This window comes from Hypanus sabinus, chromosome 16 (genome assembly GCF_030144855.1).
Source record: "Hypanus sabinus isolate sHypSab1 chromosome 16, sHypSab1.hap1, whole genome shotgun sequence".
Taxonomy (NCBI): domain Eukaryota; kingdom Metazoa; phylum Chordata; class Chondrichthyes; order Myliobatiformes; family Dasyatidae; genus Hypanus; species Hypanus sabinus.
Window position 1 is genome coordinate 28,737,492 of NC_082721.1, and position 13,484 is coordinate 28,750,975.

The following is a 13,484-nucleotide window of genomic DNA, read 5'->3' on the forward strand; positions in this document are numbered from 1 at the left end:
ATTACAGCACAGAGGAAGACCCTACAACGGGTAGTCAAAACTGCCCAACCCATCTCCGGCACCAGCCTACCCGCCAAAGAGCATATCTACAAAAAGATGCCAGGAAAGGGCCAGTAACATCATGAAGGATCCCAACCACCCTGCTCACAGACTGTTTGCCCCACTCCCATCAGGGAGGAGGCTATATAGCATCCACACCAGGGCCACCAGACTCAGAAACAATTACTTTCCCCAAGCAGTCAGGCCGATCAATGCCTCCACCCACTAACTCACCCAATCATCACTGCTTTATCATTTGCTTTAGTCACCTCATGTACGGACACCCCTGTGCCTAGTGTCACTTTCTGAAAATACAATCAATCTGTTTATAAGCTATCTTATGTATTTATATTTATTGTGTTTTTTAAATATTATTACTGTGTTCTTTATCTTTTGTGGGATTTTTTTTGTGCTGCATCAGATTTGGAGTATCAATTATTATTTTGTTCTCCTTTACACTTGTGTACAGGAAATGACATTAATCAACAGTCTTGAATCTTGAATCAAAAACCCCCCCAGTCCATCAGTTTATGCTTTTGTTCAGACCAGGATCCCAGAAGAGAAAGGATGAAACTTCAGCCAGAGAGGTATCACAATGAAGAGTTCACGTTTCACAATTGGGTGTGATCTTCCTTGACTGAGTCCACTGTTGTAGAATTCTTCACTTCTTGACTCAAAATATATAAAAAGTCACTTGGAAAACAAGCCGCAGTCACTATAGAGTTCAGTATGTACAAACTTTACAATAGAGCTGCCAATTCAGGGTCAAGGAAAGTCCATGCTGTCTACTGCCGGGCTTCTCTGCTCCTCTGATCGTTTCCCCGGATCCTGCGATTCCTTTGCCCCGAGGGGTAGGGCACAATCCGTGACTGCACGGGTCGTGTTTGGACCATTCTTCTCATTTCCGCCCCAATTTCTGCTATGGTCTCAGTTGGAGAGTTCTGGAGGCGCTGGAAGAGACTCTGGCGGGTCACAGGCTTCTCCTGACAGCTGAAGGTTAGTGCATTGCCTATGTTCACCTTCATCTCGCGGGAAAAGCCGTCCGAGGTGCCGTCAAAGCAGCGGCCAATGGCGATCTCCTTGGCCACCCTGGGGTTCTGGTCTGTCACTGTGTAGATGCCGTAATTGTGGCCCAAAGGGTCAACGGGGGCCAGCATGCTAAATGCTGACGTGGCGTTGTTCACGGCCAATGGCGGGTGCCTGCGCAGGTACTCCTGCAACAGGCTGTTAATTGCAGTTCGGCGGCAGTTGCCCTGGGGTATCAGCGTCACGAGAGTGCGGTCCACTGCGCTTTGGTCGAACAGCATGCCACTGCACTTGAACTCGACGCAAGCTGACGAGACGTTGGCCTTGACCAGGTCGTGGACGCTGCGGGAGTCGCGGATCCCATAGAGCTGCCCCGTCGTCGCTGGGTGAGAGCCGCCGTAGTTTCGCGACCTCACCATGACCTCCACTGGTCCATTCACCTTGACCTTGATGTAGCAGGCACGGAACTCTTGTGGGTTTGGCCACCAGGCGAGGTGGTCACCGGTCCAGCTGGTCAAGTCATTCTCCTCAAAAGGAACCACGTTGTATTCATACTTGTCCTTCTCCACTTTGTAAAACCTGAAGTGGTTGGCCGAGACCGGGGCGTTCTCGCAGTCCCTCATGTTCTGATAAGCATATATCGGCCCATCGGTTTCGTCAATGTTGTTTGCGTTGGGCTTGGGGAGGTTGATTCTAAAGGCCGTTTTCTTCAGCTGCTTGTCATCATGGTCGGTCCTCCTGTAGTCCAGCTTGCCCAGGAAGGGCTGAGATACTCCAATCACATTGGGGTTCATCTTAGGGCTTGAGGGAGCGGCTTCCAGCTCCTCGGCACCAAGAGTGGCCGTGACATAAGCAGTGTAGGCATCCGGTCGGTCGGCGTCACAGAAGGCGGGGAGGCAGGCTCCATTGGGCCCGGTTATTACACTGTCAAAACGCCCCCAGGCCCGAGGGTTGGCCTTATAGCCAGGCAGTGGCTCAAGATTAATCAGTGAAACCACCGCTCCCTCCAACTGCTCTCCAGGCAGGAACTTCTCACTCATGTAGGCCCGAACTTTAACGTAGCAGCGCCTGCTCTCGGGGACGTCCAGGTTGAACAGCCGCCGCTCCCGGATCTCCATGTTGCCGATCAGGAACGTCCTCTCCTCGCGCTTGTTCCGCTTCCTCTTCTCAACGTGGAAGAGGCTCTCCTCCTCCCAGAAACCGGTGTCTGGATTCAGTGACCAGAGCTTCATCTTCTGAATGTGCTCTGGCATCTTGACGCTGGCTGCGTCCAGGTACACCTGCGCTCCAGCCACATCCAGAGGCTGGTTAGACGCCTCCTCCCAGAAGTCTGCTGAAAACATGCCATAGGTTCTCAGTGGCTGGGCGTTGCCCTCACTGTCCACAAACCTGAGGTCGCTCGAAGCCGTCATGGCCAGACTGATATTCCTGGGGTCCAGAAAGGTCACACTAGCTTTGACCTTTCCACTGTAGCTCTCCCCGTTTCTTCGACGGAAGGAATTGGGTGGAATGTTAATCTCCCCAATGGTGTCCTCCCCTTCCATTTCCCCCAGAGGTATGGTGATGCCTTTACGGGAATCAACTTCGATTGTTTCTGACCTTCTCATCAGTTTAACCATGTAGTACACCGCACCACTCCTGCGGTCAAAGGGCAAGACTTTAACCGTGTCCACAAACTTGCCCAGCCTGTCCACAAACTGCACAACAAGCCTTTCTGTCTCGTGAGGCACCTGAACGGTGAAGGTCCCCTTGTAGCTAGTCAGGCCGACGTGCTCACCCCCGATGAAGATCTGTCCGAACCGGAGGGGCTCCCCATTATCCGCCGCCACCGCCTGCCCTCGGATCAACACTCTGGGCTCCGTGCACCTCTTGCAGCCGCACTTGGTTACCACCTTGACAGGGAGGGTGTATCCCTGGCAAGCGATCTCCTTGTGCTTCATCCGCTTCACCCCACAGCAGTAGCTGGTACCGTCCTTACACTGGAACTTGTTGTTCAATTTGCCAGCACAACCAACACTGGGACACTTCCCGACATTGTAGTAGAAGGAATTGGTAGCGGTCTGGAAGCAGTCCTCGGGAAGTTTGATGAAGTGTTCCACTGGTTCTGACTTACAATTTGGTCGTCCTTTGGCTGAGGGAAAAAAGAGATACAAGCACAAAGAGATTAGGGTCAAAGCACTTGCAGCTGGCAAACTGGCCACCCTGCAACAAAGGTTAACATACAACACATTTCAGGGCAGCATGCACTCAAAAACCGCCATTAGGACAAATGACCATATTCTTCATGAAAGGACGAGGAGTTAAAGAGCGTTAGGTAGGCAGAAGATTTTGGGAGGAATTTCCAGAACTTAGGGGCACAAAGTAATCTACTGGAGGACCTCAGCGTGGTAGGCAGGAGCTGTGGGACGAGAGCAATTGTCAACATTTCAGGTCAAAGGACTGCATCATGAGTGGTGCTGCTCTAATTTTGCTCTTGCTAATTGATCAGCTGAGCAGCTTTGTGATAAACCTTCAAACACGCAGGGCTGTGCGAACCTGCCACAAGGGCCCTTGTCAAATGTCTTATTAATATCCATGTGGACAACACCCACAGCCTTACCTTCATCGGTCACCTTTGTTACCACCTCGAAAAACTCAGTCAAGTTAGTAAGGCACAACTTACCCCACACAAAGTCATGCTAATTGTCCCAAATGCTCATAAATCCTATCCCTAAGAATCCTCTCCAATATCTTCCTTACCACTGAAATGAGACTCACAGGTCTATAGTTCCCACGGTTATACTTCAATATTGGAAAAACATTGGCTCCTTGCTAGTCCCACAGGACCTGTGGCGAGAGAGGACAAGAAGATCTTGGTCAAGGCCCCAGTCATCTCTTTTCTTGCTGTCCTCCGTAACCAAGGGTATATGCCATCATCCGTAGGGGAACTTTTCCACGCTAATGCTCTTCAAGATTTCTTCTCAAAATGCCTTACCATATCAGCATGCTCTACACTGATCTTACTACCCTCCATGTCCGTCTCCTTGATTAATAAGTATGCAATGTACTCATTTAGGATGTCACCCAACCCCTTGCCTCCAAGCACAAGGTAATTCTTTTTATCCTTGAGTTGTCAAACCTAGTTATCCTCTTGCTCTTGATTAATGCATAGAATGCCCTGGTATTCTCTTTAATCCTTCTTGCCAAGGACTTTTCTTGACCATTCAATTTTAGCATCCTAATCCTTACATATGGTTCCTTTTCCATCTTGATATAGTTCATCACTTCTCTTGACATCCAAGATTACTTTACTTAGCCATTCTTGTCCTTCCTTCTGACTGGAACGTACCTGCCCTGTTCCCTGTGCGGCTCATCTTTAAAACACCCTCCACATGTCAGATGTGAACCTGCCCAAACAGAGCGGTTCCGAACTAACTCTGCCAAGCTCCCGTCTAATACTCTTGTAATTTCCCCTGCTTCAATGTAATATTCTCCCTCAAGGGTAAAAGACACAAATTTAACAAATTCTCAAGGGTGATCTGCACAGATAAAAAAAAGTTTAATATAACAGGATTGAAGGGAAAAAGCATTAGGAGCTGGCACAGACATGGTGGGCCAAGTTTACTATTGTCACATATACCAAGATACAGGGAGAAGCTTGTCTTGCACACTGTTTATACAGAACAAAATCATTACACAGAGCATTGAGCTGGAATAAGGTAAAACGAACAGCGCAGAATGAACTGTGGTAGCTACTGAAAAAGATGTAGTGCAGGAGAGCAATAAAGTGCAGGATTATTAAGGTAGAGGGTGAGGTCAAGAATCCAACTTATTGTACAAGAGATCTGTTTAAGAATTAAGTAACAGTGGAATAGAAGCTGTCCTTAAAGGAATTTGATAACACCAGGCAAACTGCCTATAGAACAACGAGGATTTCCAAAATTCATTCTGTACACGAAGCAATGTGGATCATTGAAAAAGTGCATCAAAGGAGTCTATTCAGCCCATTATGACCACACCATTGGAGAAAGAGGTTTCCAGCACTAATCCTCTGGCATTTCCTTTCTATTGTATGGATGGAGAAATGTGTTTCCTTATCTCCCCTCGTCCTTTAATTATCATAACTGGTATCTCCCCTTGGCTCCTAACCCCTGCACTAAGGGGAAGAGGCCTTCCTATTGAACTCTTAAGCCTCCATATGATCCACAAAAGTTTCTGTTTTTTTAAAATATGCTATCTCCCTTATTCTCCATGGTTCTGCTAAGAAGAGGGTGCTGGATTACGAATGGTCTCCTGGCATTTTTGAAGGGAACCTTGGAAGCTCTTATCTTTGTCATAGAACCATGGAGCACTATAGCACAGAAACAGGCCCTTCAGCCCATCTAATCCATGCGATCTATTACTCCGCCCAGTCCCCCCCACCCACGCCTGGGAAAAGAGCCCTCCAGCCCCCTCCCATCCACGTACTTATCCAAATTTCTCTTAAATGTTGAAATTGAAACCACATCCACCTCTTCTGCTGGCAGCTTGTTCCACACCCACATCACCCTCTTCAGCTTCTGGCTAATATTTAGCTTCAGCCAAAGTCAGCAGTCCAGAAAATGATCCTCATCCCTTTTAGTGTACTACATAGGTGTACTACAAGTTAAATGCCCGGTTGCCATCTCAGCAAAAACCTGAGAAGCCAGGTAAAATAAAAATGTTAGCATGAAAAAGGTGAGCTGCTATAAAAGGGTTCCTGTCAGGAACTGCATAACTCACAGCTCCTGTGCCAATGTCATATTGAATCCTCCAAGCTCAGAGTATTCTCAATGGCAGCCAAGTCCCATTGGACTGAGAGGCACTTTCCACATTATCTTGTGCGCTAATCAACTCCCATGCCCTGTGGTGCTGCAAGATACAGGCTCAGCAAACAACTGTGATGTAACTTGAAAAAAAAAGGTAGCAGACAGTGAATAAACTCAGCCTGGGAGATCCTGTGTACAAGATTGCAATGTTCCTTCAAACCCAACATGGGCAGGAACCCGAAAGAAATGGATACACGGGCCTAGGCCCTGCAACCTCAAGAAGAATATCTGGCCTACAATATTAAATACCTGTTTTAATAAATGTCAAAACTGAGGACAAATCAGAGCGCAGAAAAACCTAATCAGGGCACACATCTTCAAGGCTAAAATGATAGCAACCACCTCAGACATGAATACTGATAATCTTTTCTTAATAGACACCTGAAACTTTAGAACATTAATAGAAACACACTGGGTCTTTTGAACCATCTCTGTAGAAATGTAAGAAACCATATCTACCTCACATACATTGCTGAACTTCCTGTGCCACTAATATGCAACCAATCTTCTTTTTGATCTTTTCTTGAAGGCTTAAATCAGCCGCAGGCAAAGGGAAAACGAAGAGGGGTGTGACAGAAAGGGGTACATTGGCACCATTCAACAATCCAAGATTTTGTGTCCATTCATTTCCCATCCACCCAAACTGAAGACCTTACGAATACAGTGCTCCCAACACTCTATTAATGTTGCCAGTATTGGATGAACAACTCTGTCCTTTTAAATGAACCCAATAAACCACTGCTACTGTAACCTGTGCAGATGTAAAAGTACTTCACCCATTTCTGCCAGTAGTGCCCAAAATGGGGATGATTTAATCTCACCACAACATAATTTCAGTGCTTTGAGTTTGAACTTTATCTAGGAGCGTTAAGACTTCTGGTGAGGTGACCCACAAGCAACACATCCATAATCAAAGACAGATCTGCTTAAAGCAATATACATTTGTTTAAGCGACTTCCTACTTGCACCCCAATCACCTGCGCACATTAAGGACATTTTTACACTTCTCTAGAATTTTACTCACATGCACTTTCCATGTTAGCCTTGTATCCATCCACGTACCGAGAAACTTTAGCACTGTTTAAGACTCTTGTTACTGTATAACTTGCGGTCAATGGTGGTTGTAATGTTCCTTTCAGAAAAACAAGTAACTCGAGTCTTTGCAGTTACTGACTTCCCCGTTCCTCTGCTTCATTAGTAGCTGCCTGCATTTTCCTAACTATATTGTTTATATTCCTACCTCTCTTCCACACTGCACCATCAGCATTTACCGATTTGGAAATGTCTGAGCCAACATTTAAGAAAATGTCATTCATCAACTGAACCTCTTGACCGTGGCAGCATGCATTTGTGCACTGAGTTGCTGCCATATGATTGGCTGATTAGATATTTGCAAGTGTAGCTTCTAAAATGGACAGGGCGCATAGAAAAGCAGGATATCACTTAAATGGAGAGTACAGCAAAGTGCTGCTGCCTAGAGGGATTTCGATGCCATTGTGCTTTCTGTTTCAGTTACTCCTTTCGGGAACGTGAATGTTATCAGGAATGCATTCAGGAATTCAGAAATTATCAGGAATTCATTGACCACCCTGAGCAGGGAGACACACAGGTCAAACTAGGTAAGGACAGAAGATTTCTGTCTTTGAAAGATAGAAAGTTAGTACAAAGATTTAACAGCATTTGGGAACACAAGCAGAATGTTGTCCTTTATTATAAAGCAGATAGAATAAAAATATAAAAGTCTGCTTTCAACTTTTGAGGCTGTTGATGAGGCCGCACCTGGAGGACTGTGCATAGTCTTGGTTTCCTTATTTAATGATGGACATATATGGATTGGAAATATTTCGGAGAAGGTTCATTAAGTTCAGTCCTGGGACGGAAGAGTTGTTTCGAGAGGAAAGCTTGGCCTGTACTTGTATGTGTTTAGAAGTTTCTCAGGGGTTTGACACAATAGATGCTGAGATGATATTTCCCCATGAGAAAGTCTAGATCTAGACATTGTTTCAGAATATGGACTCTTTAACTAAAGGTACAGGATAAAAGAATTCCTTCACTTAGAGACTGTGTATCTTTAGAATACCCTCTATCACAGGCCACTGAGAAAGAGTTACTGAATCCATTCATGCTGGAGGTAGATAGATTTTTGGTCTATGGATGTAGTTGTGTGTGGTTTTTTGGGGGTAGGTGAAGGTTATACGTAATCAAGCTTCATGAGAAACGGGCAGGAGAGTGCAGCTTGGGCCAAAATCAGATTAACAATAATGTTACTGAATAGCCTCTTGCTACTGTTTCTTATATTCTTCAGAAAAACAAACATAAATGGATCTAATTTCTGATCTGTTATTGGACTTCATAGGTTGTTATATTTGGAAAATTGCCTCGCATAAATTGGAATGCAAATTTTTCACACCATAACAATAAGCATATTTATAAGCGCTTCATTCTCTGCAAAGTTATTCAGGATAATCAGTGGTTGCAAGACGCAAATCATTCTTAGTTGGCAGCATTCACTAGGACCTGCTGATTTCACATTCTGGCTCTAGCTGAGAAACCCTTCTACCTTCCAGCGAGCGCCAGCCTCCCACCAGCTGAACGTCTGACAAAGCAGCTGGTAATGATTGGGTTTTCTTGCTCTGGGTCATTCCCCAGCCACACCACTTACCCTTAGGAAAACTATTGTGAGTTTGAAGTGCCAATAATATTGCAACTGTTCATAACTAAGAAATATCTTAAGTCTTCTCCATAAACGCCAACATAGACACCTGGAGTACTACAGTAGCGGCTCCACCTTCTTCCAAGCTCCTTATTTTGCTACAAGTGCACTTTGTTCTATATTGGCAAGAACTTACGCATCTGTCAACATCCTGAAACCAATTACTTTTGCTTGTATTTTGTTCTCTGGTGGACTCACTGGAAAATTTTATATAGCCATTTATGTGAAACAATCTGAAGTTCCCTTTGAGCCTCTCCCATGTTAAATTGATGTGCAGCGACACAGCCCGGGGCATCTTAATAACAAGGACTAAGATTGGTTGAACCACAGCCTGGTCCAGCATTTATGTATACAAGACCGCTGACAATTGCTGGCCACAGCGTTATGTCTTCACTTCTTAAAAATAAAATGTAACTGCAGATGCTGCAAAGCTGACATAAAGACAAAAAAACTGCTGGAAACTCTCGGTAGCTCAGACAGTATCCATACTTTTGTTTGTAGCTTTATTCCTCATCTGTTCTGCCTGGTGCTGCTGAACTCATGCAGTGGTCAGCACAACACCTTACAGTGCAGGTTCAATTCCTGCCGCTGCCTGTCCACATGGGTCTCCTCCCCAGTCCAAAGACCTGCCGGTCGGTAGGTTAATTGATCATCGTAAGTTGTCCTGTGATTGGACTAGGACTATATCGGGGGATTGCTGGGCAGCACGGCTTGAAAGGCCGGAAAGACCTATTCCACGCTGGATCTTGATAAATAAATAAACACAGTGAATTTGTAAGTTGTAATGGCCACAGAGGTCAAAGTCTGACTGGCTTCCAGCAGCTCCTCCATCTTTTACCCCTGTAAACCTCGAGGTAAAAATGCGAGGGCAGAGGCTGCAGGGCAGAGGCAGATGAAAGGATATGGGTGTAAAAAGATAAAACATGAGTAACAAAGATAGATTTTGTTTTGCAGGATGAGCAAGGAGAGAAAGCAGAGAGTTACTGGTCAGGTAACTCGGGGACGAGGTCAATCATATGGTAAAATGCAAATTCAAATCCCACTATGGCAAACTGGAACTTGGATTTTAAAATCTGTAACTGCTAGTTCAAGTAACTGCGCCAATAAAGTTATCAGATTATCAGTTACACATCTGCCGCCCTGTTACAGTCGACTAGGGAAGAACACACACAAAATGCTGGCCATCGTTAGTCAGGCTACACCTTTACGTGATTCAGTGCCACTTCAGTCTGGACCAGAACCTCACACAAGATGCTGGAGAATGGTAGAATCTACCATCTTGAGCAGCAGGAGACAAAGATCCCCTTTGGGTCGCACACTGTCCCAGCTAGCCTGTCCTTCCCTGTCACAGAGTCTAAATGGTGGAACTGGCTACCCGTGTATGAGCACCTTCCCCTCAGGGAGTGAAGCAGCTGAAGGAATGGAATAAATGGCCATTAGTGTATCACTTGATTTCACTCCATGCTCCGTATTCTCTGAGGTTCCAATGGAAACTCATCCCAAAGTGCCTTACAGATAACAAAACATAATTTCATCAGATAATTTGGGCACAACAGGATTCCACAAACATCAGCTTAATAATGAGCGCAATCTAAGTTAGTCCCAGTTGTGTCTGAAGTAAACCTCACAGAGAGGTTTGGGGGGCAGGGGGGAGAGATGCTGAGTAATAGTAAGAAGTCCTGCTTGCATATGAAACACAAGACAATTGAAAGGTGAAATAAACAGTTCCTTCTGCATCACGTTCTTGAAAGATCACAGGGATGTATCATTTTATATGGTCAGGTCATGAAGGGCTGGGGGGAAAGGCTGGAAACTGGGGCTGAGAGAAAAAACGGATCAGCCATGATGAAATAGCGGAGCAGACTCGATGGGCCAAATGGCCTAATTCTTCTCCTGTCTCTTATTGCTCCTGTATGTGGCCAAGAACAGCTGAGATTAGGGTGCCAGTGTGACAGCTGGTTTGGAATTCACCATTTTATTGCTGTTCCACTGCAGGTGAAGCTAGCCACTGCCCCCCAGATCCAGGCAGCACCCGACCGAGACAGTTCACACTTATTTCCTCATATACTAGCTGGGAGGACTATGTGGTGTTCTTCTTCATTAAACATAGAACATAAAAAAACTACAGCATGTTACAGGCCCTTCAGCCCACAATGTTGTGCTGACCATGTAACTTACTCTAAAAGCTGCAGAAGAATTTCCCTACTGCATGGACTTCTATTTTTTTTAAGCTCCCTGTACCTATCTAAGAGGCTCTTAAAAGACCCTGTTGTATCCGCCTCCAGCACCATTGCTGGCAGTGTATTCCATGCACTCACCACTCCCTATGTGAAAAACTTAACTCTGACATCCCTTCTGTACCTACTTTCAAGTACATTAAAACTATGCCCCCTCTTGTTAGCCATTTCAGTCCTGGGAAAAGGCCTCTGGCTATCCACACAATCAATGCCCCTCATCATCTTATACACCTCTATCAGGTCACCTCTCATCCTCCTTCACTCCACGGAGCAAAAGACAAGTTCACTCAACCTATTCCCATAAGGCATGCTCTCCAATCCAGGCAACATCCTCGTAAATCTCCTCTGCACCTTTTCTATAGTTTCCACATCCTTCCTATAGTGAGGTGACCACAACTGAACACACTACTCCAAGTGGGGTCTAACTAAGGTCTTATAAAGCCGTAACATTACCTCACGGCTCTTGAACTCAATCTCATGGTTGATGAAGGCCAACACACCATACACCAACACTGTCAACCTGCACAGCAGCTTTGAGTGTCCTATGGACTCGGACCCCAAGATCTCACTGATCCTCCACACTGCCAAGAGTCTTACAATTAATATTATATTCTGTCTTCAAATTCAACCTACCAAAATGAACTACTTCACACTTACCTAGGTTGAACTCCATCTGTCCCTTTTTAACACAGTTCTGCATCCTACTGATGTCTCACTGTAACCTCTGAGAGCCCTCCACACTATCCACGACACCACCAACTTTTGTATCAACAGCAAACTTACTAACCCATCCCTCCACTTCCTCATCCAGGCCATTTATAAAAATCACAAAGAGGAGGGGTCCCAGAACAGATTCCTGCGGGACACCACTGGTCACCGACCTCCATGCAGAATACGAACCACCTACAACTAACCTTTGCCTTCTGTGGGCAAGACAACTCTGGATTTACAAAGCAAAGTATCCTTGGATCCCATGTCTCCTAACTTCCTTGCATGGGGAGCCTTACTGAAATCCATATACATTACATCCACTGTTTTAAAGTTCAAGCTTACTGGATGAGTGCAGGGATTATCTTTTTAAAATTTTAATCCATTGGATGGTAATAGATGTGAAACCAAACGGAGAATTACTGGGAATGTTGACTTTACAACGGAGAAGAGGAAAACCTAGTTCGAGAATCACTGAAAGGCAGAGGCATGCAATTAGGGTGACAAACTGTGTGTTAGTCTTTACACCAAGAAGCTCCAAGTAGAAGTTTCAGGATGTGTTCCTCCAGTTTTACAGGGTCCTCAAGAGACTGCTTGTGGAACATTGTTTCAGGTATGATTTCCTCACATGCCAAATGGAAGGAGTATTGTGAATGTTCCAGACTGATTCCTGGTAATGGGAATAAAATGAGGTGTCAGTACGAATCAGTTATGCTCTCTATTCACTTTAAAGAGGTGAGACATGATTTCTTTGAGAAGTGTCAAATGGTAGATGGATCCCCTGGCCGGGTGCCCAGAACCAGATGTCCTTATCTCAAAATAAAGATCATTCAGGTCAAAAATAATGAGAGATTTCTTCACTGGAGGAGAGTATATCTTTGTAATTCTCTGTGGAGACTCATTTCCAAATACACTAAAGACATAAACTAGTCAATAGGTGCTTAAATATTAAAGCGATCACAGGATGTGGGTGGTAGTGATAGTAGGTTACTACAGTGACAGTGACGAACCACGATCATATTGAGTAACAGAGCAAGCACAAGGGGCAGAATGGCCTACTACTGTTTATACTCCTTACTTGAGAAAAAAAGCCAAACTGCAAGTGCAAGATTAGTTAACTGGAAGCAGCGGCCTGACAAGATTCTTAATAATAATGAAGAAGTGGCAGATTACTCAAAGCTTGGTGCCTCCTCCAGCAACTGCAACTCAGTTTATGAAAATGTAACAGATTGTCTTTATGTTGGGCTCGTCCCAGTGGCTTCTGGAGCACGGATCTCACGCAGTCAAATGCAGCCACTTGGAGAGTAGTGTTTGTGGTGTATGAAACTGATTAACAGCTTAACACAAACAATCCCTGCACAACTACTGAATGAACCCTAGATTCACAGTACAGCTGACTGAATAGTTAGTCCACGTAATGGGATGGTTTAATGCGCTGTCTCAACAAATTCATCCTTTTTAAGTTAGTTTCAAAAACTGATGAAAAGTCTTAGGCCCTCTCTCTGCAGGCTGTGCCTGATCTTTTGAGTGCAACTGGCATTCTTGCTCATTTCAGATTTTTAACAACTGCAGGGTTTTGTATCACTTGGTTTGTGGTTTTGGTATATTTCTTTATATTTACACCTCCCCCGGAGAAATGAGTTGCATTTTAACACGACTTCACCACTCTCCCATCGTCAGTCATTCAGATCATTAGATCTCTCTTGATCCCCAACCTAATGTGAACATTCCCCGTGTTCCCTCCATCTCTCCTCATCCTCTGCAACTTAGAGCATCCTTCATTTCTATCTTTCTCTAAGACTGAATAAAATCCATCGACTTGAAACTTTACCCATTTCCTTCTCCACAGATGCTGCCTGACCTACTGAGGTTTCCAGTTCTGTTTTTATAGGAGAAATAAAACAAAAAAGATTTGCATTTATATTGTACTTTTCA

At 44.9% G+C, this 13,484-nt stretch overlaps 1 protein-coding gene across 1 annotated transcript in view; it reads right to left on the reverse strand.

The window, feature by feature from the left end:
• Positions 1-824: 824 nt before the first annotated feature.
• cilp2 (cartilage intermediate layer protein 2) overlaps positions 825-13,484 on the reverse strand; it is a 79,016-nt gene continuing 66,356 nt past the window's right edge. Inside the window, exon 9 of the mRNA XM_059992405.1 lies at positions 825-3,196. Coding sequence (XP_059848388.1) covers positions 825-3,196 — 2,372 coding nt within the window. The remainder of the gene's footprint in view (positions 3,197-13,484) is intronic.